This window comes from Balaenoptera ricei, chromosome 5 (assembly GCF_028023285.1).
Source record: "Balaenoptera ricei isolate mBalRic1 chromosome 5, mBalRic1.hap2, whole genome shotgun sequence".
Taxonomy (NCBI): Eukaryota; Metazoa; Chordata; class Mammalia; order Artiodactyla; family Balaenopteridae; genus Balaenoptera; species Balaenoptera ricei.
The window spans coordinates 116,754,885-116,782,307 of NC_082643.1; the positions used below are offsets into that span (position 1 = coordinate 116,754,885).

A 27,423-nucleotide genomic window follows, 5' to 3' on the forward strand; every position below is an offset into this window, starting at 1 on the left:
GATTTCCACAGTTACAGGCATTTTTTGATGTACAGGTATTACCAATAGGTGGGAATTTATCTCATAGTAGCGAGAGAGATGAAGCCAGTTCATACTGGCCAGCAATCCACCAATGGCCCACTTACTGAAAATAGAGCCATGCCTTTTAAATTTGTGCCGTTTCTGAAAGGTCCATGGACATTCAACACCTACACCCCAGGAGCCAGATGTCCGGAAGCTCTTAAAAATAATTTCCAATTTGTTCTAATGCAGTAATGCTTCCTCTATATTATTCTCTGTGCACTTATCTGTCTTGTGTTATTTCTGGTCTCCTTCTTTTCCCCTACAAACAGAGCTATGTTCTTTTTTATCCCCCCTCTCAATTTCTTGACTGTTTTCTTTAGCATATGTGAGCACACAGCATCTGTTTCTGAGTCTATGCCAGATGGATGCAATTAATTTTTGGAGAAATCTGAGGAAAGGGAGATCAAGGTACTTTTAACATAGGCAAGGGATAATGGAAGGGTAGAACAGGAACTGAAAAACGGAGACACTCATTATCAGGAACACACTAAAGCCACTTCTCAGAGTTTTGTCAGATCCAGTGGCACTTATGTCTAGTTTGAGAAAGTCCTTGAGCAGTTATGGCAGATGTATTACACTTACCTCCCCCTCCCCTCCCCCAAATTCTCATTAAAATCTATTAAAATAAGTGGACACACTGGTTATTAGTTACATGTTAACTCAACTGATTAACCAACTTCTTTTAGGTCCTAAATCTACGTGGACTCATGGTAATCTTCAGTGATTATGTAATTAAACAGAAAATTTGGAAAAAAGGATCAACAGAAATACTCAGAAGCCCAGGTTACACGTCATCCTGCAGGGGCTGTGCCAGAGTTTTTATTATAAGAGAAACTACTAGGATGCAATCTGTTTGGTTTTTCCAAGCACTAAATTCATATGACTAGAGCTCAGTAAATACCATGAAAATAATAATGACTAACATGTGCAGAGTGCTTTCCAGTCTACATATTGCTTTGTTTAAACTTCATAATTGTTATAATCCTCATTTATGATTAAGGGAACTGAATCTTAGGGAGGTAAAATGAATTAGTTAAGATCACATAGCAAAAGACTGTTTTAAACCACAACTTTCGAAGTCCAAAATGAGGCTTTCTGATCCCAAATCTTGTGTTATTTCTACAATGCCGTGCTGCCTTTCTTCAAAATCCTTTAACAAATTCTACATTGTAGGAACAATAATGTTGCTATTATACTTTTTAATGTGATTTTTAAAGAAAATGTTGCCTTTTAGTATCTTCCAGCAATAGGGGCTATGGTTTAATATTTTACGAAGATAATGTTTCTAAGGCATTTGTAGTATGGTAACTGAGTCTTTTTGAACCAAAAGTTTAGAAATGTTATTGAAATCTACTTAAACACGCTTACTCGGTTCCACTTTATTTTATTTGATCAGAATTTTTTTTTCTATGTATTGAAACTTGCAGTTTGTGTAGACTGTAGCCTTAGCAAACCTAAAACCCCACCCAGGGATCCTCATGGTTACTGACAAGTACTTACCTAAATGTGCCAACAACTCATGAATAATGTAATGCCTCAGGATAAAGAGCACTGATTTAACCAAAATGTGTTAAGAAAATAAAGTTTCAAAGCACACTAATTTTGATTACCTTTGATTAAAGTGCTGTTACAATTATAAAGGTTTCTGAACTAAAGATAAAGGACATATATTCATTGAGATGAGGGAAAAACAGATAACCATGTCTTTAATTAGACAATATAATCTCTAAGTTAATGTGTTTTCACATTAAGCATGTTTGAGCTCACACTTTTTATAAAAAGGCCTTAAATATCTTTATAGCTGAAATATTCAAAAAAAAGTTAAAGGCAATTGCTCAAATTTTAAAGCAAGTATGTTCACTCTGCTTGGGGCAAAACATGAAAATATTTAGCTGAATAGGGAATAGTTTATGAAGTTCTGAGTAGCTAAAACAAGAGTGCTTTTTTTGAAAACACTGCAAATGACAATTTTGTAATTTTAATAGAAACAAAGAATACCATGAACAAGCCTCTTTCTTAGAGATTTTTATCTTGTCCAGAGGCCAAAATAAATGGACTCTTTGGTCCTCACTGATCCTCTGATAGTAGTGTACAGGTGCTTCAGTGAAGGGCCTGGAAATGACCTGTGAGCTGCCTATTTATGATGCTGCCCTAACTCCACCAAACTCTTCCACTAGTGGGCTGGGATGAGGGACAAGGCCCTATACTCGCCAGATGGCCAGCATTAGATAAATAAGCTATGGAGGCTCCTGGAACCTACAGGGAGGTGTGGTGGTGTTCCCTGCTTCTGAGCACTTGGGTAGGGTTTGGGGTAGGAGTGGGGAAGCTTGCCTTGGAAGCATGGGGAGTCAGACTACATTCGTGCAGGTGGGAGAGCGCATATTTTGTAGTAGAGGCTTGCTTGTGGATGAACGTTTACTTCTGTGGACCAGCTTCTCTTGACTTAGCCCAGTATTCAAGCGGCTATGAGAAGAGAAAGCAAATTCCACTCTATCCTGGGAGACACACTAACCTTATTTTGTGAATTTGGAGTCCTCTGCCTCATACAATCCGACTGAGGTACTGAAAGCAAGAAAAATCATTTTGAAATATAAATTAGATCATGGTACATCTGCTCAAAACCTTTTCTGTGGCACCTCATCACGCTTGGGTTAAGGACCATACATGGTCTGGCCCCTGATTTTGCCTCTGTTCTCATTTCCTACCATGCTCTGCTCATTCACTCCACACCAGCGTCCTGATCATTTCTCAACAACACCAAGCCGGCTCCAATCCCAGGCCCTTTGTCCCTGTTGCTCCCTCAGCCTGGATCAACTGTGGGCTTACCTTATTCCTCATTTCATTCAAGTTGCAAATGTTTCCTCTTCACAGGCACCTACCCTGAGTGCCCTATAGAAATAGGGCAATTCCTCTCACTCTCTTTTTCCTTAAGTTGCTTTATTTTTTTAATAGTATTTACGACTTCTTAACATTGTATCATCTTTTTATTAATATACATATTAGATATAAAGTGCCATTTTTATAAGTTAAAAAGTCCTAAATTCAGAAACTTAAATGATACTGCCTAGTAGATATACATGCAACCTGTTTATCTTCATTGATGTACTTTTTTATGTGAAAAAATTACATGTAAATTAACTTCTATTAGGAAGAATGCAAGTTGGTTGGATTATTCTATTCTATTTTATCTAGTCTATATTATTTTATTTTATAAGTTTTGTTTATTTTGTAAGGAAATTAGCTATTGTCACAAAATGTTCTTTTCGAATCACATACATTATATATAAATTAGAGTATAAATATATCTATATAAACCATTATATAGTTTATGAAAACTAAGTGCTTTGCTAACATTTACTTCACATCAAGTTCTTATTACATGTGTAACCCAATCATGATGAAACAGAAAAACACTCCACAAAACAAAAGCTCAAGGAAATAAGGCTAAGGAATGAATTAAGGTATTTCTAAGTTATGAAAATGATAGCTTATGGTAAGTATTCTAATCCCACTGAATATGAGGAAGGACAGAAGAAACTTAACTGGAATTTAAAATTGGTTAGGAAGGGGAACTTTCCTGCTTATGTGGTTGAAAATAACCAACATTTTTTTAAATCAGAGAAGGCTTTGGATTTTCTTCTCTGGATTTTTTTTTTTTTTTAATGAAAATTACCTTTTGGAAATTGTTTAGCTATCATGTAACTCCAACTTAAGCAAACTGACTATGTCCAAAGCTGCTACAGAAAGAAACAAAACTTATTCCCAAGTTGTTCTGGGATAATAACACATCATCTTACTTATGAGAAGACAAATTACATAATTCAGCCTCTCCCTCTTGTATCTTGATTTTAATCAGAAAATTAATATATTAAGAAATGTAAAAAATAAAAAATCTTTTCACTTATAATAAGTAAAATTAAATTATTCAGTAAGGATAAAACAATTTTATAACTTTAAAAGTTTTGATTTGAAATTTATAGTAGAGATATAAGATAACTGTTTATCCACAGGATATATTGATATTAGTGATAAAATCCAAGTGGATATAAAATATCTGGAAAATGCACAATATATATTTATGCTTCTTTGCCAATTATATCCAAATGGTAGCTCTTTGGATTATAGTCTGATGATAATTTCTCTTTTTCCCTTTCTCTTTTCTTTGTCTTTATATTTCCAACTGACTTGACTTAGGCTTCTCTCTAATTATCTGGAACAAAATATAATTTAAATTATAACCAAGTATTCATTGAACCCCATCTCTTAAACAAGACTGAATGAGTAGATGAGACAAGTTAACAAAACAGACTTGAATTGAAATATAATAATTTTTCAAGTCAACACTGGAGAAGTTGAATATTCATTGAGCTATATGCCTAATCTGAAAAAAAATTAAAATATCTTTTAAAATTTCTTTGTCTAAAAATATGAGAATAATATTGAGGAGGATAGTGATTTTGCAAGAAAGTGAGATAAAGCCTACCCTATAGAAACAAACACTTAGAATAAAAAGAAATTAGGATCCAAATTATTCATAATAATAATGGAGCCTCCTCTTTTTACAGGGTGTTGTTAATATATTGTTCCCTTAGAACATAAAGAGTTAAGAAAAAATAGAAGAGGATCTAAGCTATGAAAAGCAAAAATATTAAGAAATATTACAAATATACTAGAAATCAGTAAGACACATATTCACTTGATAAATATTTAGTGACTGTTTACTATATGCCATGTAATGTCAGATACAAGGCAAATTTAAGATTTTAAGACTAGGCCTGTGCCTTTGAAGAACTGTAGTACTGGTAAGTGTCAATAAAATGTGTGAATAAAAAAGGAGAAACCCATCTGCAGGAATAAGCAAAGGAAGTAAAATTTGACTTGAGTTTTGAAGGATAAATCACAGGATGAGAAAGGGGTAAAAGGCATTACAAAAGGAACAGCATGAAAAGGCATAAAAGCATGAGAAAGAGATAAGTTCATGAAATGGTGACATGATCAGATGTAAGTAGATTAGAGGGTACTTGGAGGAGTGATGAGAAAGGAGTCTGGGAGGATAACAAGAGGCTAGTTTGTGAGGGGTCTTTTGTGCCAAGACGTAGGCGCCCCATTGTCAAGAGTACCATCCAATATGCAATTTAGTAAGATAATTTCAGTGGCTTAATGGAAAAAAAATGGCAGAATGAAGAGAATGGTGGCCATGGACCATTTCACAAGCTGTTGCAGCTGTACAGGTAAGATGAACCTACATAATTATGTATTTTGTCGTACATAGAGAATACATTTTACTTTAGAATAATTAGTGTTTTAAATAACTGTGGGCTGCTCATAATTATGAAATGTTTTTCGGCAAGGCTAGGTTTATGGAGGCAGGCCTTGAGGAGGACTCATTACATAGTAAGTTAATAGCATTAAGGCTTCAATGTGATGTCTGATGCTTTGGGATGATGACAGTTCTTTTATATTCAGCTCTGCCTAAGGTATTTTTTAATTTACATAGCTTTTATTTACATATCTTATTTCCATTTTATTTATGTATCTTTATTACCATCTTTAAACATCTTCTTTTAAAAAATTAATTTCAGAAACCTCTCCTGAGAAAAGTGAATACAAAAATAAATCCTGTATGACTGCAACGCTAATAAGCAATACATTTTACTGGAAAATAAAATGTAAAATTAAGTCAACTAACCATTTATTTGAGAATGGCAATGGGTCTTTAAATTTCTTCTGCAACAAATGTGATTTTTAATTCCATCGAGTAGGAGAATTTTAAATCCATCTTTCCAGTATACAACATTGAAAAACAAAACCTAACTCCAAGTTCTCTCTCTGTTGTTGAGCACAAAACCATACGCATAAATGTACTACATATGTTCTCATATTTCATGGCCACTGATTTGTTTGTATATTGAATACAATGGTTTGCTTCTTTTACATTTCTTTAAAAAAAAAAAAGTAACATTAACTTGCAAGAAAGACTCCAAATTGCCTATGTGAGAAAAAACCTTAAAAGTCAGACAGAATTTCATCTACATGGCTTAAATACATCTTTTAATCTTATGATGTAATGGCAGTTGTAAAACTTTTATGCATAAATAACAAATCGGTCTAGCACACAGACCTTCTAAGACAACCTCTCTGGACAACATCCCCTAAGTTAGGAGTCAGTGATTACCATTCTATGTTCCATGCTAAGGTGCTCAAGAAAACAGCTTTGTATTGTGTGACATATACAAGTGCAGCAAATCTTTTTAAATTTTCATGTTGTTTTGGGAACTTTTTAAAAGAAACTGTAAGCCAGCATACGGAAAATTATAAACATGGCCCAAGTCTGCCTGGAATCTAATTAGGGATGCCTTCCAGCTGTTGCCAATGCCTGAAGCCTCTATTTCATCTTACTCTCTCCTTCCAAACTACCACGGAAAAGAAAGTTGAACAGCAGTTCTCCTGATGCAACTTGAACTGAATGAGGCAGCCCAGTGAAAAAGGAGATGAAAAATCAGCCACCTTACTTAGTGTTCCTGTACATAAAGCACTGCACTATGAAAATCCAGTCTAACTGGGGAGAGTTACAGAAGCAAAATTAGTGCTAAATAAAAAATTATATGCTTAACCAGTAGCCAAGAACAGTGTTATCAAGGTTACGATTAAAGACAGAATGCAGTCTCATGTTTCCCCATGTGTAGAAAGGTTAAGGAATCCATTATTTTTCTATTTGTACTACATTCCCCAAACCAGACACCTATGATAATTAAAGAAGGTCTGTAAACCATTAGCTTTGATAAATGTCAGGTCTCTGCATCATAGATTTGCTTTTTTTCTCTCAATATATTAACCTGAATATTTTGTCTTTAGCTGTTATATATATATTTATATATATACAAGTGTTTTATATATATATATATATATATATATATATATATATATATATATATATATAAATATAACAGGGCTTAAGGCATAGCATATTTGGAAAACACTGATCTGGATCTTTAAGGATAAATAAGATTTCAAATAGGCTAAGAAGAGGGCAACTGTGGCACGATTTTACCTCTCTCTTTTGTTTAATCACTTACTTTCCACTAAATTCCCCTCTATTTTCTGCTATGCCTTCACCCACCTCTTCAAGTGTTTGTCTGTATCTTGAACATACCCTCCCTTTGAACCTGCTACTTTTAAAATTACCACACTATTTCTCTCTTGCTTTTCTTTCAAGACCAAAGCCCTCACACAGGTTACACACACTCTTTTTATTTTTATACTCCACTTACCCTTTTAATAACTTCTCCAGAATCAAAACTATTTGAGTTTTGGGAGGGGGATAAAATGATGCCTTTCTTCTTAAAATGGTGACTTTAAAGCACTATAAAAATTGTAATAATAACTAGAACTGTCTGAAAAGAAAGTTTCTTTGCAGGCAAATGTTGTTACATTAAGTAATCTGCCTCAAATTGCTGTCGACATATTTTTGAATGGCTCACCCAGAACATATACCTCATAAACCAATAGCATACTGTGGGGTTGGGGTGATGGAGAAATGATTTCTGTTTACCCTCAGTGCAGTGTTCCGTCCCATTAACAGCTTTACCTCTAAATATGCATGACATTTCCTTTAAAAACATCTGTTTAATGTTTCAAATGCACAGACCAGTCCTGACCTAGTGAATTAATTCCCTAATATTGAATCATTCTGGCCAAACATGAGTCAGAGTAATAAAGTTCCCCAAGACATTTAGCTGTTAGAACATCAGGGACATATGTGAACCCGTGAACAATTTCACAGTCTCAAGGGAGACAGAATATTTAGCTTTTATGAAAGGCCAGGGTAAGAGAGAAACAGCATTTCATTTGTTTCATATCTTTTTTTAAAACTGAAGTATAGTTGATGTACAATATTATATATGTTACAGATGTACAATATAGTGATTCACAATTTTTATGTTTCATGTTTTACCTTTTATGAATTTCAACATTTATTAGAGGAGACTCAGTTTGCTATCTTTTTTTATTTATATAGGTACAACGATCACTTATAGCATTTAAACACAAATTTTACAGACACTCGCTAATGTTTCACTTTCTATTTATTTAGCTTGATTTTTTTAGACCATTTGGCAACTACAATCAACATAGGATTAACTGTTTCATCAGAATGTTGTATATGGTTGCATAGTACCAAATAGTATTTTTGTTTCTGAAAAATGGAGTACAAATATGAAGCCAAATAGCGTGGCTTAAAGTCAGAATATTCTCCACTTTGAATTTTGATTAATGCCTATTTTGGTTAATGTTACTAAGATCTACCAATCACCCGAATAGAACTTTTCTGAAAACCGTCTAGTTTCTCCTCTACTTCAAGCTATGTTCATTCAGGTATTAAGTAATGTCCATTCTATCACTAACTGTCTCTTAAATTTTTGTTCTCTTTTCCTCTCTTACTATTATGACTTATCAACTTCTCATTTCTCATCTGAACAACTGATTCTCCTGCTGTAGAATTAGAGAAATAATAATGAGTCATTTGAAGTACAGTAGGCATTTTATAAAGTCTACAAAGGAGAACAAATTCTAAATGTTAGTTCCCAATAACTGTTCTACAACATGTTAACTACAACTTAGTTATTGAATAGCAATTTCCTCCTACTCTCTTCTCTCTACTGGGATATTGAAATGGTATTTGATGACAAGAGGAAACCTTTAAAGTCTGACACCTGAAAAGCCTTTTCCACTGTATAAGCATTGTGGTTTCATTATTATTTCCCACGTACCTCCATGTCCCCTCCTTTGTGTGTTAAAGTCTTGCATGCCCCCTCCACTGTAGTATTACAGTACCTCAAGATTATTACTGAATTGCCTCATCTTTAGAAGCTATTATCAATTCTTTAAAAGCATCAAAATGAACATCATAATTTGTAAAAAAAAAAATATGCTGTAATCAAAGCATTTTCTTTAAGAAATGTGTTTAAGAGATTGGTGGCTTTTTGTTGCTGCTCCTTCTGTGTCATTATTTTTACATTTTATACACTGATGCCTGTATTCTATATTCTTGAGAGAGATTATTGAAAAGGTACTCATTTGTAGCATTCAGTCAGTAATTCATCTTCCTTGACATGTTGGAAAATTACTCCCAGAGTAGATTAAATAGGCCTGAGTATCTCAAACAATGACCCAGGAGCCCTGGAGACTGGGCAGAGGGACCCTGAGTCTACCTTAGAAGGAAGGGTTTGAGGGTGGGAACCCCTGCCAGCAGCTCTGCTTTATATGTTTTGTATACTGGGCTATTCCATCAAAGAAATTCACTTGAATAAAAAGTTCCACAGTTAAAAAAAAAAAATAGAGTTTGTAAATCACAGAACAAGTTTTAAGTCCAACAAGGAAATAAACAAATTTACCTATGGCAGACAAACATGTGTGAACTGGCCAGCTCCTTGAGGTCAAAAATAAGTAATGGAGAAAGAGACAGCAGTGTGGTTCCTGTGTAGACAGCCAGGGATGTGATACTAAAATCCTGCTTTGGAGACCAGGGGAAGGCCTTCAGCACTTGGGAAGTGAAATAACACTCATGTGACAAGAGAATGTGGCTTGACTACAGTTTCACACAAAGATTTAAAACTAAGAGACTTACAGGAGGGATCTGAAATTGCAAAAGATTCTTTTAGATTCAGCATTCTTTAAGAAATAAATCATTGAAAAATTTCTTTTGCATCAGTAAGAGATTTTTTGCAGTGCTTGTGCTTAAAATCCAAGAAAAGGAAAATGTGGGTTCGCTGTTACATCAGACAAGGTTGGACCTTTTGATCTCAATAGGTGGGTAACTAAGGTGAATGAATGGAAACAAACATTCCTCTCAATAAACCTTTTCTCAGGGTCTGCACAGCTGTTGACTGACTCTTTGGTCCAGAAAACAACAGCGGTAATACAACTTATTCAGGGCGGTTCATAAGCTATTTAGGAAGTGCTTTACTAACTTGAAGAACAAAAAGAAGAGATCACCAACAGGGGATGTTTTTTTAAAAAAATGCCTGTTTTTCTAAAAATAAAAGCAGATATTCTATTTTTAGTCATTTTAAACTGAGAAACAAAATGGGTGTACCTTAAATTAAAAACAATGTAATATAAGAAGTAAAGCCTTAATATCATAACTCTAAAATTACAGGTGCAGGGCCAACCACAAAGCACTGTCCAGACTCTTTGGCATTGACATTAATCCAAGAGAAAGGGAGATATGTGTAGGTGTGTGCATGTTTGTTTGCAGACACTTGGTATTTGATCTGTCTGAAGGAGCAGCATTTTCAGCATGATGGAAATAGAGAGAAATGTTGAGTTCATACTTTGGCTCTTCTTGTTGGTTTCTTTTTTCATCAACCATCTAAGAAACTCTGGCTGTGCAGAGTTTGTGCCTGTAAATCCAATCTGGTAAAGTGATGGGAATGGTGAATTCACCCAGTCAATGCCATCCTGGGACAGCCTTGGGGCCCATGGGCAGCCATCCTTGCCCTAAAAAGCCTCTTCCTCCACATTTACCTGTGCTGCTTTGTCTTTGTTTTGAAATATTAGTAAGTGGCTGAGCCAGAATCAAATGCTCAAATGCAGATCTTCTGACCCCCCAACTACTACTCTTTCCCCAAACTATACTGTGAAATGAAATATATATATATATTATATATATAATGGAAAAAAAATATTACTGCAATACTTCAAACCTCAGGGAGTCAGGCAAAGGAGAATGGAGAAGCAAAGGCTATTTTTCATTGATGGGCTTTGAAGTGTACAATGTGATTGTCAAAGAAGTTCCTATAATTTGTGATCAGTAGTAACTTTACCTGTTTGAGTGAGCACTTTTATTTTTTTTTGTTTTTTTTGCTAATAGCAGAATGAATGACCTTGAAGTTGTACTTGATTCCTGTTTTTCTTTCCAACCATCCAACCCATTTGTAGTCCATCCAAAAATTCTGTCTGCTCTACCTGTGGAATGTACTTAGAATTGACCCCTCTCTGTCACTCCTCTCCACACCCCATCATTTCTCACACAGGTTAGTGCGATAGTCTCTTTACTAGGTCTTCCTGCTGCAAACCTTACCTCCAGGATCTATCCTCAATACATCTGCCAAAGCAAATCTGTTAACACCAAAGTTGGGTCATGTCACCCCTCTGCTCCAAGCCTTCTAATGGCTCCCATTTCACTCAGAGTGGAAGTCAAGATTCCCTGCCTTGGCCTTCATTGCACTACAGGATCTGGCTCCCTTAACTGCCTTGACCTCACCTCCTCCTACTCTCCCCTACCCCCTCTCTGATCCAGCCTAGCTGGACTGGCCTCTTGATGGTACTTGAGCACACCAGGGGTGCCCCTGTCACAGGGCCTGTGTGGTTACTGTCTGCCTGGAGCAGCGACATACGAGACTCCCTCCTTCACCTCCTTTCTTAGTGAAGCCTTCCCTGACCTCCATGATATTGCTCTCTTCACCCTTAACCCTTAACCCTTAACCTCTTAATTCCCATCCTGTTTCCTGCTATGTTTTCCTTCTCAGGGCATATTGCCCTCTAGCACACTATATATTTTATTTATTTGTGTCTCCTTGCACTAGAATAAATCCCACGAGAACAGGGATTTTTGGAGGTTGTGTCAACTGATATGTTTCCCAGTGCCTAGAACAGTTTCTGGCAGAGTAGGTGCTCAGTATTGAATGAATGAATGAATAATGAATGAATTTCAAGGAAACAAAAACAAGAAGCCCAATTAAATCAAGGGTCATTACCTCATGAACCATTAAATGGTAATGGGAAGCTTCATGAAGGCTTACACTGAGTTTGACAAATTAGTCAATGCATAGTCTTCTTCCCTATAGAACATCTAAGGATATGCATTTAACTTTGGGAATCTCCTTTACAAGAATGAGAAAGAGTAACATTCACCTACCTCACAGATTTGTGGTGAGGATTAAGTGACGATATAAACATTTGCCTCAACAAAACTCTAAATTACTTATGTTTTTTGTTTTGTTATTTTGACATCTGAGATCATTCAGAGCCATATCAGAAAACAGACCTGAAAAGTTCTATGGTTGGAAACAAATCATTAAATTATTCTAGCAATTCTCAGAATACTGATCCAAATGGCCCAATTTTCTTTTAAATGATTACAATGAATTCCTCAGCTAATTCAGACTATGTACAACACTATAGAAAATTAGGATATACATGTATTCATCTGGAGACTGATGCAAATCAGATCAAATCCATAGTTTGATTTAAACAAGACCCCCAAATAAACGTCCACTTTCTTCAAGTTGTCATTGTAGTAGAAAGGTTCTAAAAGAAAAGAGTAGTGTGCCAAAATGTCTATATCTCCTAGCACCTTTAATTTTAGGATTTAGTCCTTAGAAATTCAGTTGCTTTTTGCTCTTGAGCCAACTGCTTTGCCCAAAATAGGAATCTTTTTATCGTTCATTCTATGGGAGAGCAGAAATACATTAATAGAGAAGGTGTCTCTTCAAAAGTTAGATCTTTGAGACCTGAAACAAGCTTTCAATTGTAGAACATAGGAGGAAAAACACAACTGCACTTGCAGCTTGGATAGTACTTAATTAAATAGTCATATGCATAGAGTAGGTGTTAAATAAATGGTGAAAAAAAGAGAGATAAAGATGGTAATAAATAATCTTGGAACATTAAAGGCTAAAAGTGTATTGCAGTGTTAATCATTGTGGTTTCTGACGAGCAACTTCACTATCACCAAGCAGCTTGTTAGTGATCTGGTGTCTCAGGCCTCACCCTAGACCTTCTGAAACAAATTTCTGGGGAAGAGCACAGAGGAATAAATGCTTTAACAAATTCTCCAGGTGGTTGATAATTTTATTAATAATTTAAGTATTCTTACAAATTCTAAAAGGTAAACTAATAACATTATCCTTAACTTATATATGAAACAAATGAAGAGCAAGAACAGATTCCAGTTTTCCCAAATTGAATGGGAAAGCCAGTTTGAAATGAGTTTCTGGTTCTTAGAATAACTATATTTAGCTTTTTGTTGTTTTACTTAAATAAGATATTCATTTATTTCTACTCTAAAGATAACCTGTGCAGCTATACCAAACCCATCCTGTCAACTATCTGAGTAATGTAGTGGAAAATCATAGTTTTGGGGGTTGGAATTCTAGTCTCATTACTTACTATGGGATTTTGGCCAAGACACTTTACTTCTGTGAGCTTGATTTCTTCTTATGTAAAATGTGGATATTAATAATTATCCCCAAGTTATGAGGTTTAGAGAATATATTGAGAGATATATACATAATACATATATAGATAGATTAGAGAATATATATTAGAGAATAATATAAATATACAAAATATATTCCTTAAGTGTCATATAAATGGTACATCTCCACTCCCAATATTTTATCTTCAACTAAATCCTTTAGCTAGAAAATGTACAATTAAATTAATTTTATAGCATTACAAAGACAACCAAACAAGGATCAAAGAAAAAACTGATTTCAAGTATTTGAGCTTATATTTTTAAGTGTGTTAAAAAATCTAAACTAAATTAAACTTTAATTTGATGAGTATGAATTACTCAGTTTACATACATTTATTATACATTTATTATGGCCTTATCTATGCAAGAACCTGATGTGTTCAAAGGATATAACACTGCCTTTAACCTCATGATGTTCAATCTCAAAGATAATTTTTAAGTCTAATAAAACAATTAAAAAATTCTTGAGCTCTTCAGATTCAAGAATATGGCACAATCTTTTTATAAATTTGTAATAAATTACAGATTTATTAAAAATCTTAAAATTAATGATCATTTATAGTATACATTTATAGTATAATATACTATATTATAATATAGTATAATATATGTTTAGTATATTATAATACAGTATATGTTTAGTATATATTATGGCATACATAATACAATTAATATAGTATAAGATTATACTATCAAAATTATAGTATAGATTGATAATTATAGTATAGACTAATACAGTATAAATTAATAATTAGAGCAGAGCTCGCAAGTATAGATAACTCATGAATTTTTGCTAGGTAGGAGAGCAGAGAAATTGGGTCAATTAACTTTTTTGCTTTGCTTTTGTTTGTAGACAGAAGGAACTTAAATGCATTTACATGCTGATGGAAATGGTTTTGTAGAGACATAAAAATTATTAACGAAGGAGAGAAATGGTAAAACTGTAGGACTCAGGCGCGTGAGGAGGGGAGAAGGAGCTCTGGGAGGCATGTGTCTTTGACAGGTTCGAGCACTTCAATGCCCTACTGGAGGAAGGAAGGCAGAGACATGGCTGTCGATGCCCATAGGTCAGGAAATTTTATACTGGTGATAGGAAAGAGATAATTCACTACTGCTTCTTTCCTCTCAATGGAATTGTGAAGAAAAGTAATGAGCTGATGAGGGGATATTGACAATCTGAGGAGATGAGAAATCTTGAAATAGTAGTTCTGAAGAATTGGACATATACTAGAGGAAGGTTAGGGGATCACTGGGGCATTTTTGTGTGCCTATTTCGGATTTGTGGTCATGAATTTAATTTAATCGAGTATTGTTTGCCACTCAGGTTCCTGCTACTGTGTCCACCTATTGGTTGGACCTTCTCAGACTCTGAACGTTGCCAAACCATGCTTATCCAGCTTGTATATACACTGTGCACGGAATAATCCAGTACTCTCACAGGGTCCTGTTAGTTTCCCCAGCCTTTTTCTCATCCAGATCTGGTTTCCTTACCCTCTCCAGCAAGCTGGAGAACAACCAAGTATTGAGAAAGCGTATCAATGCATCTCCTCAGCAAGGGTACAATGACCTAGCAATTATTTTCTGGCTTTTCTCCTGCCAGGTGTAGGTGGTTAGTAGACTGGTGTCAGTGACATGATGGATACATGATACTGATTCTGTCTGGTCAGTGGAGAGAAGAGTCCCATTTATTGCTTTAAAATGATCAACAATGTTCTTTGTTGGAAAAAATCATGTGCAACATGCCTTTGAATTCTAAGAATTCTATCACTTTTTTGGCTGCCACATCTTATTATACCCAAGAAAATGTGTATAAAGGTGTAAAACGATCAGAGAAGTATTGGAGGGGAGATGAGGGACATAGAGGGTCTGGAAGGATGCAATGGCGTTTTCCCAGAGGAGAATGAAGAACATTCTAGCAAAGGGAATTCTGCTTAGAAGGGAACAGGGGGGTTAAGGGGCATAGCCCTTGTGGGAAAGTACAAGTACCCTGGCAGTGATAATCCAAAGAGGGTATAAATGGAAAAGTGTTGGGAGATTGTACCCGAATCTTGTCAGAGGCCAGATTTTGAAGGTCCTTATATGGAATGCTTAGGAACTGGGCTTTAGTCTACAGGTAGTGGCAGTTTCTAAAAGATTTTTAAGCAGGGAGTGGCATGATTTTGACTGTGTCGCAGAGATTTCACTCAGGTCTTAGGGTGGAGTGTGGATTCAAATGCTGCAGGCAATATAATCATTTAGGAAGTTAATGAAATAGTGATCATAAAGCACATGAAATTTCCATCACCATGAAGCCTAGAACAATGTCTTATTTTAAAACTCTTTAATGCACACCTACTGAGTGGTAGTCCCTGGGGTGAGCTAGCATTCAAAGCTGAATAAGATGTAGTAATGATATTCAAGAAAATGTTGTAAAATGATTGTTGATTGAAGGAATTTGAAGTAATTAATCACTGGCCTTTCCATTACCCAATTTTTAATTCTTCTCATTTAGTGTGGTACTCTTAATGTCACTGTTTAAACATACATCTACTTTTGCTTGTCACAGTCTCAGCAGGCTTCCAGCAGATTCGGCCAAGCATGATGACAGCAGCATGCCAAGTTGACAACCAGCAACAACACACACAATCTCCAAGTGTAGAAACTTAAAAAATATACCCCTAATCACTTTCCTGGACATTTCAGAACAAAAATATATGAGAAATCCTGGTAGATAAAATATATTAAAATTGAAACAAGGAATTTAACTTTTTGTACTTACAGATTGAAACTGGAAAAGAGATATGAGTATACCCACAGCTTTTAAAAAGAACAAGTAGTCAGTTCTTTTAAAGTTAGTATGTGATTAAACATATGGAGCTGTAGCTCTAAACGTAGAAGAATGTTTACTTAAAAACTATATAATACTTAAAAGTTTTCAAACTATTTTCATATATGTTATCTCAAGTGCTATAACCTTTGAGATTATCATTATTCCTACCCTACAGATGAAAACATGGAGTCTCCGAGAGATTAAATTACTCATTCAAGGGTCATAGAAATTTGCTGAATCAGTACTGTAATTCAGATTTCCTCACTATATATTTTATGTCATTTCTGCTCTGTCACATTGCCTTCCAGACAGAAATATTTAAATGATTGTTTATTCATCTTTTCATTCATTCATTCATTCCTTACATGTATTCTTTGTGCCTATTAGTACAAAGCACTAGATTGGTTGCTGCGCGATTTATGGAGGTAATAAATCAGTCTTGCTACTCAGGGGGCCAGCGTATGAACGAGGTGGAAAATCATGCCTAATATGACAGTAATAGAAATAATTATGTAAGGTCATCATTGGAATAAGTATTTCTGGCTAAGGAATCATGGAAACCTGTATAGGGAAGGTGGTATTTTAGTTGAGCCTTAATGACCTAATGACTTAATGAGTGGCTGGAATTTGGGCCAAGTGAGATAGGGTGTGAATTCCAAGGAGTGGAAACGGTATGTGCAGAAGGAGGGAGAAAGTCAAGTATAAGATGTGCTCGAGAAACAGTGAATCATTCTTTTCTCTGGAGTAGAGAGTTTGAAGACAGAGAAAGATAAGGCTAAAATTTTTTTTGAAGACAGGACTAAGGTGCTTACAAATTTCATGGCAGATGGAATGGGGTGATGAAAACAACAAGGGTTTTGTTGAAGCCACACGAGGTTCCAATATAGGTTCTGCTGCTTAGAAGCCATATGACCACCCACAACTTGTATAATTTCTCTAAAACATTCATATATCATCCATAAAATGAGGACATTTGTTAAATATTTGATACATATTTTTTTAAATAATAAAAATATTTTACCTTCAGGGTGGATGTGAAGATCAAATATCAGGATGTTTGAAAAGCAACTGGCACAAGAAGGCCCTCAGTAAAAATCACTTTCTTTCCCCATTCTGTGGTAGTCAGTGGGAAGTAGGAATTCCCTAGTTTGCCGAGGGTGGTGATGTAGTGATAGTCATGTTTGAGCACAGCCAATGTGTTGGGTGAATTAGAAGACAGAGGGAGTAAAGGAGAAGACACAAAAAGTGTTTTCTTGCAATACAGCACACAGGGAAATGAGTGTCTCAATGAAGTTACACTCCTGGGAATATTTAATATCTGGAATGAGAAAAGAACATTGCAACACACTCTAATTATATCAAAGTAAAGTACGGAAAAAGATTACATAAAAACTAATTCCATAATACTGCTATAGGAAAAAGTCCGAATGAAACTAAACTTTGAAATAAAAGACGTTTTCATGCTGAGCTCCTATTAGAAGAAGGGGCTCCAAGCCTTTTTGCTCCTCCCTTCTTTGATCTCTGGGAGAGGTCATACGGATGAAACAAAATGATCCGAACCCTCGGCACCTGGATATATTTCCACCTTTCAGGACAGCTATTCAGGAAACTCACCAGAATTACCTGAATAGGGATTCACTTCAAAGGGTGTCTTTTTAAAAAGACTCATTTAAAAGTAGGGACTTTGATCATAAGCGTGTGCCAATAGCTTACTTGACCATGATTCTACTGTCAGAAAAATCCATATGTTCAAATAGGAAAAGGCAGCTATTTGTTGAATGGTGTTGTCTATTGAGCCACTGTCTTTGAAATGGATATGTGAGGTTTTAAAGCCACCCTCTCCGTTTGCTCTTACATTCATTTTCTAAAGCCAAAGTGAGGCTTGGGAAAAACTCCTGTTTCTTCCAAACTTCTAACCATAAACATTTTTCTAAATATTTATGTATTAACTAAATATTTATGAATGTAATAAGTGAACTCTTAGTAACTGATCTTTATTGTGTACTCTTAGGGGGTAGAACACTACTTAAAACTAGGCCTTGGATAACAGAAGTGGATGGAAGAGGAAGCATGCATGACCCTTGATGTTTATGATCTAAGTGGGGTGGGGGGGGGAATATTTCTGAATGTATCACATGCCTATGAATTGGAATGATCAAACCCTACTCCCCTTTGCTTCCTTGAATCTTTCTCCTGTGAAAGTGACTGAAAGAATTCAATTACTTTTTCAGGGTTTTCAACACTAGGGTAATTGTTAATTGATAATTTCATATCTAAAAAGAATACTTTATAAACTACTGGGAGACACATTCCTTTGCTTCTACAGCCCACTGCAGTCCATAGAGGAGGCCTACATAGATCTTGTCTTCCTGCACCAAACCCCCAGACCTCCTGACTGTGCGCCTGACTGTACACAGTGTGGCTGCAGTGGTTGGCTATGGACAGGCAGGAGGCCCAGCTCAATCAATCTCTAGAAAGAAGCTATAACTAAAACTTGACACTTAACATTTCCTAAGAGATCATCTGGAAAGAATCCCACCATACTTTTCAGTCCTTTTTATTTGAATCTTCATCCTAACTCCAATCTTTCCAATGTATCTACTTTCATTCAGATTCTAATCTCTATATATCTCTGTACATTCTCTGCTCTAATTAAATCCTTCTTCCCTTCTAACTCCCTAACTCCTTCCAAGGAGCCTTCTGTTACTGAAAGTCTGTAATTAGCAAAATCCTCTATGATCTCATTTCTTTCCTGGACATTTCTTCCACCTTCTTGCTCTAGCTGATTGCTGGCTATTCTCTCAACTTAGGGCTGGTCTTCTACCCATACCCCAATTATCGAAGAGTCTGAAGCAGGGACTGGGTATCCTCTTAGTTCCACACTGGCACTTCTACACAGTTTGGCTCCTGTTTCTTTTTTAAAGGTGCAACTTTTTTGAAAAGTCAGGCAACAGATTAGAGACTCACTATCTTTCCTGTTAGAGTCCTTTATCCAATTCCAGGCCCTGCCCTCCCACCGCTCAGTCACAGATGATTCCAGCAACTGGCTCACTGTGCACTTTAATACAATTTCTCCCATTATTCTTAATGGTTTAAATATCCACCCAAGTGATCCATCCAACTTCCTGCCCTTCTAATACCTTGCCTTCCTCACTTCCAAAGATGTTTTCCTCCATCTCACTTTAGCACCATTCCTCTATCACTTCTAAAAACTGCACTACTTATGAAATTTTGATTCCAAGCATGCATTTCTCCAACTACCATTATCTATCTTTTCAGCTTTCCAAGTATACTGTGGTATCCTCACTTCAACCCTAGTCAGACAGTCAATCCATTGACCCTGGCACTTTTTTAGAGAACATAAACCCCTTATAGTTTTCCCCTTTTTCTTGCCAAGTTTAGAGTCCACAATCTCACTCTATTCATTTGGCAAAGGTCCAAATCTAGTTAAATACACCTCTTCAACAGCGCTTCTTCTGCACACAAGTACCTGAACATGGCGTGAGAAAAACAAGCGATGACAGGTCTCTGTTTAAATTTATGACCACAAATCTCAGATGGACTCTCATTGTTGCCCAATATTTTTACAGCACTGCCCTACTTATTTCAGTTTCTCCCTTTCCTAGAATATTTTCTATCTCTGTCTTTAAACCTTAAGATCCTCATTCTCATCTAATGACCTCATTTGTTATTTCACTTAGAAAGTAGAATAATTCAGAAGAGAACTACCTCATATTCTTCAAAACCAAATCTTTCAATCTCTTTGAATCTGTACATCCATACCCTCCCTTCTTTCATATTAAAGTGAGTGAACTGGTAAAGAATAGCTAAAGCATTTTGGAAGAAGAACAAGTAAAAGGACTTACATTCCAGATATCAATATTTATTATAGAGCTATAGTAGTTAAGAGAATGTAGGATTGGCACAAGAATAGACAAAGAGACTAATGGTGCAGAATACAGTCCAGAAACAGACCCAAACATGTACATTTATCTGATTTATGAAAAAGATGACACTGTAGTGAGGTAGAGAAAGTATGACATTTTTAATAAATAGTGTGGATCAAATGGATTTACATATGGAAAAAATATGCTTGAATCCTAACTTATACCATATTAGAAATTAATTCCAGATGAATTATAGATGTAAATAGAAAAATAAAGCTATAAAACTTAAAAAAAGACCACTGTCATGATCATGATTTAGTCAAAGATATCTCAAATAGGACATAAAGAAAAAGATTATAAATAAGCCTACAATAAAATTAAAACCCTCTGTTCATCAAAAAACTTTTTTAAGAGAGTGACAAAGCAAGCCGCAGAATGGGAGAAGTCATTTGCAATACAAATATCTGACAAAGGAATAGAATATAAAAATAACTGCCACAAGTCAATAAGGAAAAGCCAGCATCTGATGAAAAATAGGCAAAAAAAATTGGATACAAGGAGATATCCAAATAATCCACAAAAATATGAAAAGATGATCAATTTCTTTAGTAACCAGGGAAACACAAAACAAACCATAATGGTATACCAGTGCATAACAACCAGAATGACTAAAATGAAAAAGACAATGCCAAATGTTAGCAATGATGTGAAGCAAATAGAACTTTCCACACATTGCTAATGAGAGTGTACAGTGGTGGAACCACTTTGGGTAACTGCTGGACAGTTATCTACAAAAACTGAACATACACATCCCAATAATCCAGTAATCCCACTTTTTGATAGATACCCAAGAGAAACGTACACCTGTATTCACCAAAAATCATTTGCAAATATGTTTACAGCAGCACTATTAATAATGGTCCAACACTGGAAACAACCCATGTCATTCAACAGAATGGATGAATAAATTACAGTATATTTATATAAAAGAACACTATTCAGTAATTGGAATAAATGAATTATATCTACAGGCAACAACATGGATAAATTTTACAAACATAGTGTTAAGAGAAAGAAGCCAGACATGAAAAAATACCTTCTCTACAATTCCATTTATATGAAGTTTGAAAACAGGCAAAATTAATCTAAGGTGTTAGAAACTGGGAGCGTGATTACCCTTGGTAAGGCGCAGGGGCTGTTTGTAAAAAGAAATTAATTTATCAAATATCCTATTACAAATACACATTATTTGAGTTACCTTTGCATTTGTTAAAAATGATCATCATGGTATTTCAAGCGGGAAAAATGAATAACAAAATAGTAAAAACACAAAATTATTGCCCAAGACATGAATTCAGCTCAGACTGCCAATCTTTCCAACTCTAAAGTCTGCATGAAACACATCTAAATTTTGCAAAACTCATAATTCTCTTTCTGAGGCCTTCACTATATTCTCTTTTAAGAAGAAATGATGTCATGTCTACATGTCTTTATCTGAAAAACTATCTTTAAAAAAAGGTGAAAAAATTACTTTGAAATAAACCAAATGTAGGCAGCTGCTTTCTCAATCAAACTTTATATTACCAGTCTAACTGTGAACACCTACAGTGTTGTTTCTCAAAGTCCAGTGTACAGAACTTCTGCATCACTACCTCTCTTGGAATCTACTGCCACAACTATTTAACATGGGGATAACAATAGTAACTACCTCACAGAATTGTTGTAAAGATTAAATGAGATAAAAATGCATTATCTTGGAACACAGGAACTGCTCAGTAGATGCTAGCATCTAATACTAACACTCAATTTATATTAGTACCATTATTAGAATAACCTGACGCATTTGTTAAATTACTATTGATTTCTGAGCTCACCCCCAGACCACTGAAGCTGAGTCATTGGTTGGGCCTGGAAATCCACTTTAGCTACTACCATTTGGCTCATTCTCTCTGCACAAATTTGAGAATCACTGTCCAGAGATTAGGGCTTACTTATTTGTTCCTCACAGTTCCGATATAGGGATCTGCACACAATGAATGCTTATTGACAGGCTGGCTTATGTTCAATATTGCCAGACTGATATGACATAAATTATTAAAGAATCTGGAATTTATTATAGATTTGTGCAGTATAAGGGAATAGATTCTTACATTTTGATTCCAGCAAAATATAAAGGGAGGATTGTTTTGTTAATAGTATCAAAAGTAGTTCCAGCTTCAATCACTTAAAACTCTTTCTTTATAAATGTGAAGATATTTGAATTCTATCATATTCCACATAACCTATTCTTTCCCTTAATATAATTCAGTCCATTTACATTTTTATTCCTTTTTTTTAACTTTAGAGGATCCAGAAATCATAGATATGTACTCATGGAGAGGACAAATGACCACATTATCTGGGCTTGCATTATGAATATTAGACACAGAACTAGGCTTCCATAACCACTTTCTTTCTTACATCTGTGTTCATTTAAGGAAGGTTCCAGCAATTTGTCTAAAAGGAGAACTGAAAGTGCAAATGTCTTCAACTGTTTAATTCAAACAGAAATTTAAGTCAAATCACAGTAGTTATTTGAAATTTTTGTCTATAAAACAGTTACACAACTTATTACACTGAACAGAAAATTTTAATAAGGAGAATAAATCTTCTCATGAGATGTTTGCATTGAAAAGACAGGAGAGTCAACCTTTGACAGCAAAGAAAACTGAGGATTTATTTCCACCCTCATGTCTGCTTCATGTATTAACATAAAGATTAAAGGATAAAACCTAGATATTTTATCAGTGCAAGATAATGTTTAGGAACTAAAGAAGAACTTCTTTAGTGAAAAGTCTTAAATGTTCTATTGTGAAAGATAAATTCATACAATATAGTTATATGTTTTTCAATTACTCTTGGCTATCTGAATAAATCTAAATTCTATAAATTTAGTTTAAGAGGTTCAGGGAGCCTTTATGACTCATTTATTTCATAAACCAAATATAAGAGTGTTTGGATTAGACATGAAGAACTTGACCCACAGGCCATCAAATGGACTTGTTATTTTCCAGCCAACAATCTTCTCCTTTATAAATACCAAATGCCCTTGACTTTCTGATGCCACAATTAACCTTTAAAATGACTCTGAAGTACAGTGAGTCTTCTTTACTCTCCCACTGAAGAGAGAAAAGGACTGTTTTTTTTTTTTCTTTTCTGGCAGTGATGCTAACTTGTGACAGTTTGCTAAGCAGTAGAAATCGTGTATTAAGCAAAAGTCTCTGCAAGACAGAGATTCCTACAAAATCGTCTTTATTTTTCCAATGGATACTGGCTACTCTTATAGGATCCAATTCCAAGAACAACTTCACTGAAGCAAGGGTCCCCTGGAACTGAAATCACAAGACTTATACACTGAAACCACTAAGGCTTTTCTTCTACCTCTGTCCAGTGGCAGCTGGACCTCTGCGTCTCCTAGTTTATCTCAGTTCCACAGGCTGAATTTGGACATGCAAATCAGTTATAGTAACCTAGATTCTGACAGGATAGAGTAAAAATATGAAAATGAGTGAACACCCTAAGTAGAATATTTAGCTGTTTAGCAAAGCAACGATAATACTAAAAACACTTACTTAAGCATCCTAATAATCTGCTTTTTCTTTATCAGAAAATTTCCAGATGTGTGAGGAGCAGCAGAAAACTTCAGATGAAGTTTAACTCATGCTGAGCATTTACAACTGTTATCTTCTCCCATTTTGAGAACTACCCTGGTAATTATACATTGCCTTCCTTAGTGATCTTGTGAGAGAAAATTACTTATCAAAGACCCAAATAGAGTCACATGTGCACTGGTCAGATTTTACACTGCCTTCCATACGTTTCTTTGGCCCCTCTTCTCTCTGTGATTACCTGTGGTTTTGATTATTCAGTCCTAGATTTAAGAATAAACCAAGAGGGACTTCCCTGGTGGCACAGTGGTTAAGAATCCGCCTACCAATGCAGGGGACACGGGTTCGAGCCCTGGCCCGGGAAGATCCACATGCCCCAGAGCAACTAAGCCCATGCGCCACAACTACTGAGCCTGCGCTCTAGAGCCTGCAAGCCACAACTACTGAGCCCGTGTGCCACAGCTAATGAAGCCCATGCGCCTAGAGCCCATGCTCTGCAACAAGAGAAGCCACCCCAATGAGAAGCCCATGCGCCGCAACCAAGAGTAGCCCCTGCTCGCTGCAACTAGAGAAAGCCCGTGCACAGCAACAAAGACCCAACGCAGCCAAAAATAAATAAATTTATTAAAAAAAAAAAAAAGAATAAACCAAGAGTCCAGAAAAAATTTGGTCTGTTTTTCTTATCAATGATGGTGACTGTGAATTCTATTGTGACACCTGAAACAAAATCTGAACATGCTCAAAAGCCAAAATAGATTTAGAAAAGGAGAACACTTCTGGAGACCTCTGGTTGGTAGGTGGGAGTTTACAAGTTCTGATCTCATTTTAAAACTCTGAAGGCCCTTCACAGCAGGCTCTGAGAGTAAGGAAAATGAGACTAAACTAGTGATGAGACTTTCAAGATCATCAAGAGGACATCCATTTTAATTCCCACCACAACTAAATGCATTTGATCCATTCATTCATTCACTCATTCATACATTTAGCTCCCCATATCTTCTGCAACTCCAGTAAGTTAGGAGCTGGATCATAATTAAGTGCTTAATATATCTCCAAGGAATAAATATATGAAGCAGTAACACTTACTTTCCAGTAATAAACTGACTCCTGGACGGTGTGCAAATAGGCTGGACATAGTAGTTCTCCAGTTTAACTCCTTCGGCTGCAAGCTTGTCAAGAGTGGGAGTCTTTATCTCCGATCCGTGGTAACCCACATCTCTAAATCCCTGATCATCCGCTAGGATGAAAATGAGATGGGGCTGGGAGATGGTAGTTATGCTGGGCTCCGGTCTCTCTCCAGTTTGAGGTCGCAAAGCCCCTTCCTCTTCCTCCTCCAAGCCCTGGCCCCAGGACAGGTAACCGTAGGTGAGGAGGCTGAGGACCCAGAAGCCTGCCAGCGCCCCCATGGCTAGCATCTTTCCGGGCCAGACCCAGGCCTGCGAAGGAAGTGGCGGAGGCGGAGGTCCCGCGCAGCCCCTGGGGGCCATTCACTCTGGTCCCAGCTGAAACTCCAAGGCAGAACAACGCACCGCGCGCCGCCGCTGGCGCACACATGCACGCAGGAGGGGTAGAACCAACAGGCGGTGGAGGTGGAGGGTCTCCACCTGGAAGGAAGTCCGTGCTCCTCTCAGCTGTCAACACGTCCAACAACTTTAATCTTCTACACGTGGTGGCTTAGGGGATGGGACGTGTGGGAGAACAAGGAGTCGCTTTTCTCCATCAAATCGCACTTTCTCCTCCTCGCTCCCCAAAGTAGCTTCCACACAAAAAGTTAATGCCTCCACCCAAAGGTTCTCAAGAGAAAAAAAAAAAAAAATCAAGTAAGGAATTGATAATCACCTTGGGCAGGAACTTTTTGTGGCCAGAACTTTTCGCCCTCGAGGCGGAGGAGTGAGGTTCTGCGGCAGGCGCGCGCACCGGTGGTTGCGAGGTCGACCGTAGGTCCGGCAGTCCCGTCACCTGGAAAGACCTGGGAAGTGGAACCGCCGAAAAAGAGCTCTAACCCATGCAGATAACAAGCAGCATGCAGTGAACCGGCCTCCGAATCACTCTCTCCACTTTTCCAGAGCTATTTCTCTCGGTCTTCTCCGAGGCGTTTCTCAATCTCCCGGACACTCACCAGGCGGCGAAATGACAAAAACAGTCCGCTTTCTTTACTGATCTCCCTCCACCGCTGACCACCTCTTCTCCGCAGGAACTTCGAGCAGCGGTTCCTTCTCTCCGCTGCTGGAGCGCACGGGGACCGAAGTGGGTCCTTGACCCCGTGCACGCTCCACGCCAAGCCCACTTGGTCTCCGCGGGGTTGGTGGCCCGGCAGAGGCGCCGCAAGCTGCGTGCGTTTTGTCAGAAAACTTACTTAGTTTTGGCACTCGGAGTTCTTTGCTGCCTCCACCCTCTTTTCTCTCCAGTGAATCACAGAACGGTGCTCTCTGCTTTAGCTCCCCCAGGAAGAGGGGGAGGGGTAAAGCCGGTTTAGAGGTTCGATCTTTTTCCTTTTCGGGAGGAGGAGGGAGCAGGGAGGGGAGGTTTTGCCGGAGAGAGAGCTGCCCGCTGCTTGAGCCCTGCTGGATCCAGGGGGCTCCGCCTGGGCTACCGCTTCCCTGAGTCTCGAGGACTGCCCTCCATCCTCCGGAAAGGGGGAAAACGGCGGCGGGAACGGGGAAGGGTGAAGTGGGCGCTTCTCCTCACGGGTCTGCAAATCAAGAGCCCGCTCTCCCATTCCGAATGCTGTGCATGCAAACTTTTTCTAGCTTCTGGAGGGAGTGAGAGAGGAAGAGCGGGAGAAACAAATTCCGTAGATAACACTCCTTCCTTCCTCTTCTGGTTTTCCTTTTCTAGTCTCTCTCTCCTCCCCCCAATTTTTCCTACTTCTTTTATTCCCGCCTCCTTTTTTTTTTTTTTTTTTTTTTTAACAGTCTCGACTACAAGTGAAGTTGAATTCCCTTTCCCTGTTGCTGGCCTTTACAGCCTGACTTCCTCATTAGCGTCTCTCTACACGAAGATATTGAAATCGCCTTCTCCTTACATTTCCACAAACTTACCCATAGCGTGTCTCCAGCCAAGAACACGGGGAGGAAGAGGAGTTACACATTTCACCCTCAGGAACCACGAGGCCGGTCTGCACTCCTGCAGTACAGAAACCACCATTTCCCATCTAGAAATTCGGGGAACTTTGTCCCCCCCCCCCTTTTTTTATAACTATGTGGAGTAAAGCAAAAGCTTGTCCTGATTGTGAAGATATGCCTGCTTTTACTAGAGTCCTGTTTTTAAATCCCTGCTCAAAGACAGGAATGGGATTTATACCATCTGTAGGGGGAAGCAATTAATGCCAAGAGCCACTGAGACATGCTTTCCCCCCTCCCCAAATTCATTCAGTAGTTATTTATTGAGCACCTACTATGTGCTGGCACATAAAATGTCAGATTCTCCCAATTGCCTAGGTATAAATCTAAGTTTCATTTAGCCATTTACTTATTTTTATTTATCTACTTATTTATTTTATTGACGTATAGTTGATTTACAATGTTATATTCTGTCCTGTTGCTAAAGTTCCTGTTAAGTTTCTAAGCAAAACGTTAGTCAAATGGAAATTTAACACCTTTGAAACTTGCAGTGTGCACTATGCAGTTATTTTTGCTAACATGTGTAGCCTTCTACTAGTCTGTTCTCTTCCCTGAGGCCATTCTGGTTAGTTTGTGGAGAGATGGGCAGTTTTAGAAGACCTGCTTGGAAATGTGATCTTGGCAATTCTGTGAGTTA

At 37.1% G+C, this 27,423-nt stretch overlaps 1 protein-coding gene across 1 annotated transcript in view; it reads right to left on the reverse strand.

Moving 5' to 3' along the window:
- Positions 1-26,510, reverse strand: part of ARSJ (arylsulfatase family member J) — a 67,787-nt gene extending 41,277 nt beyond the window's left edge. Inside the window, exon 1 of the mRNA XM_059923504.1 lies at positions 24,751-26,510. Coding sequence (XP_059779487.1) covers positions 24,751-25,151 — 401 coding nt within the window. The 5' untranslated portion in view covers positions 25,152-26,510. The remainder of the gene's footprint in view (positions 1-24,750) is intronic.
- Between the last annotated feature and the right edge of the window lie 913 nt (positions 26,511-27,423).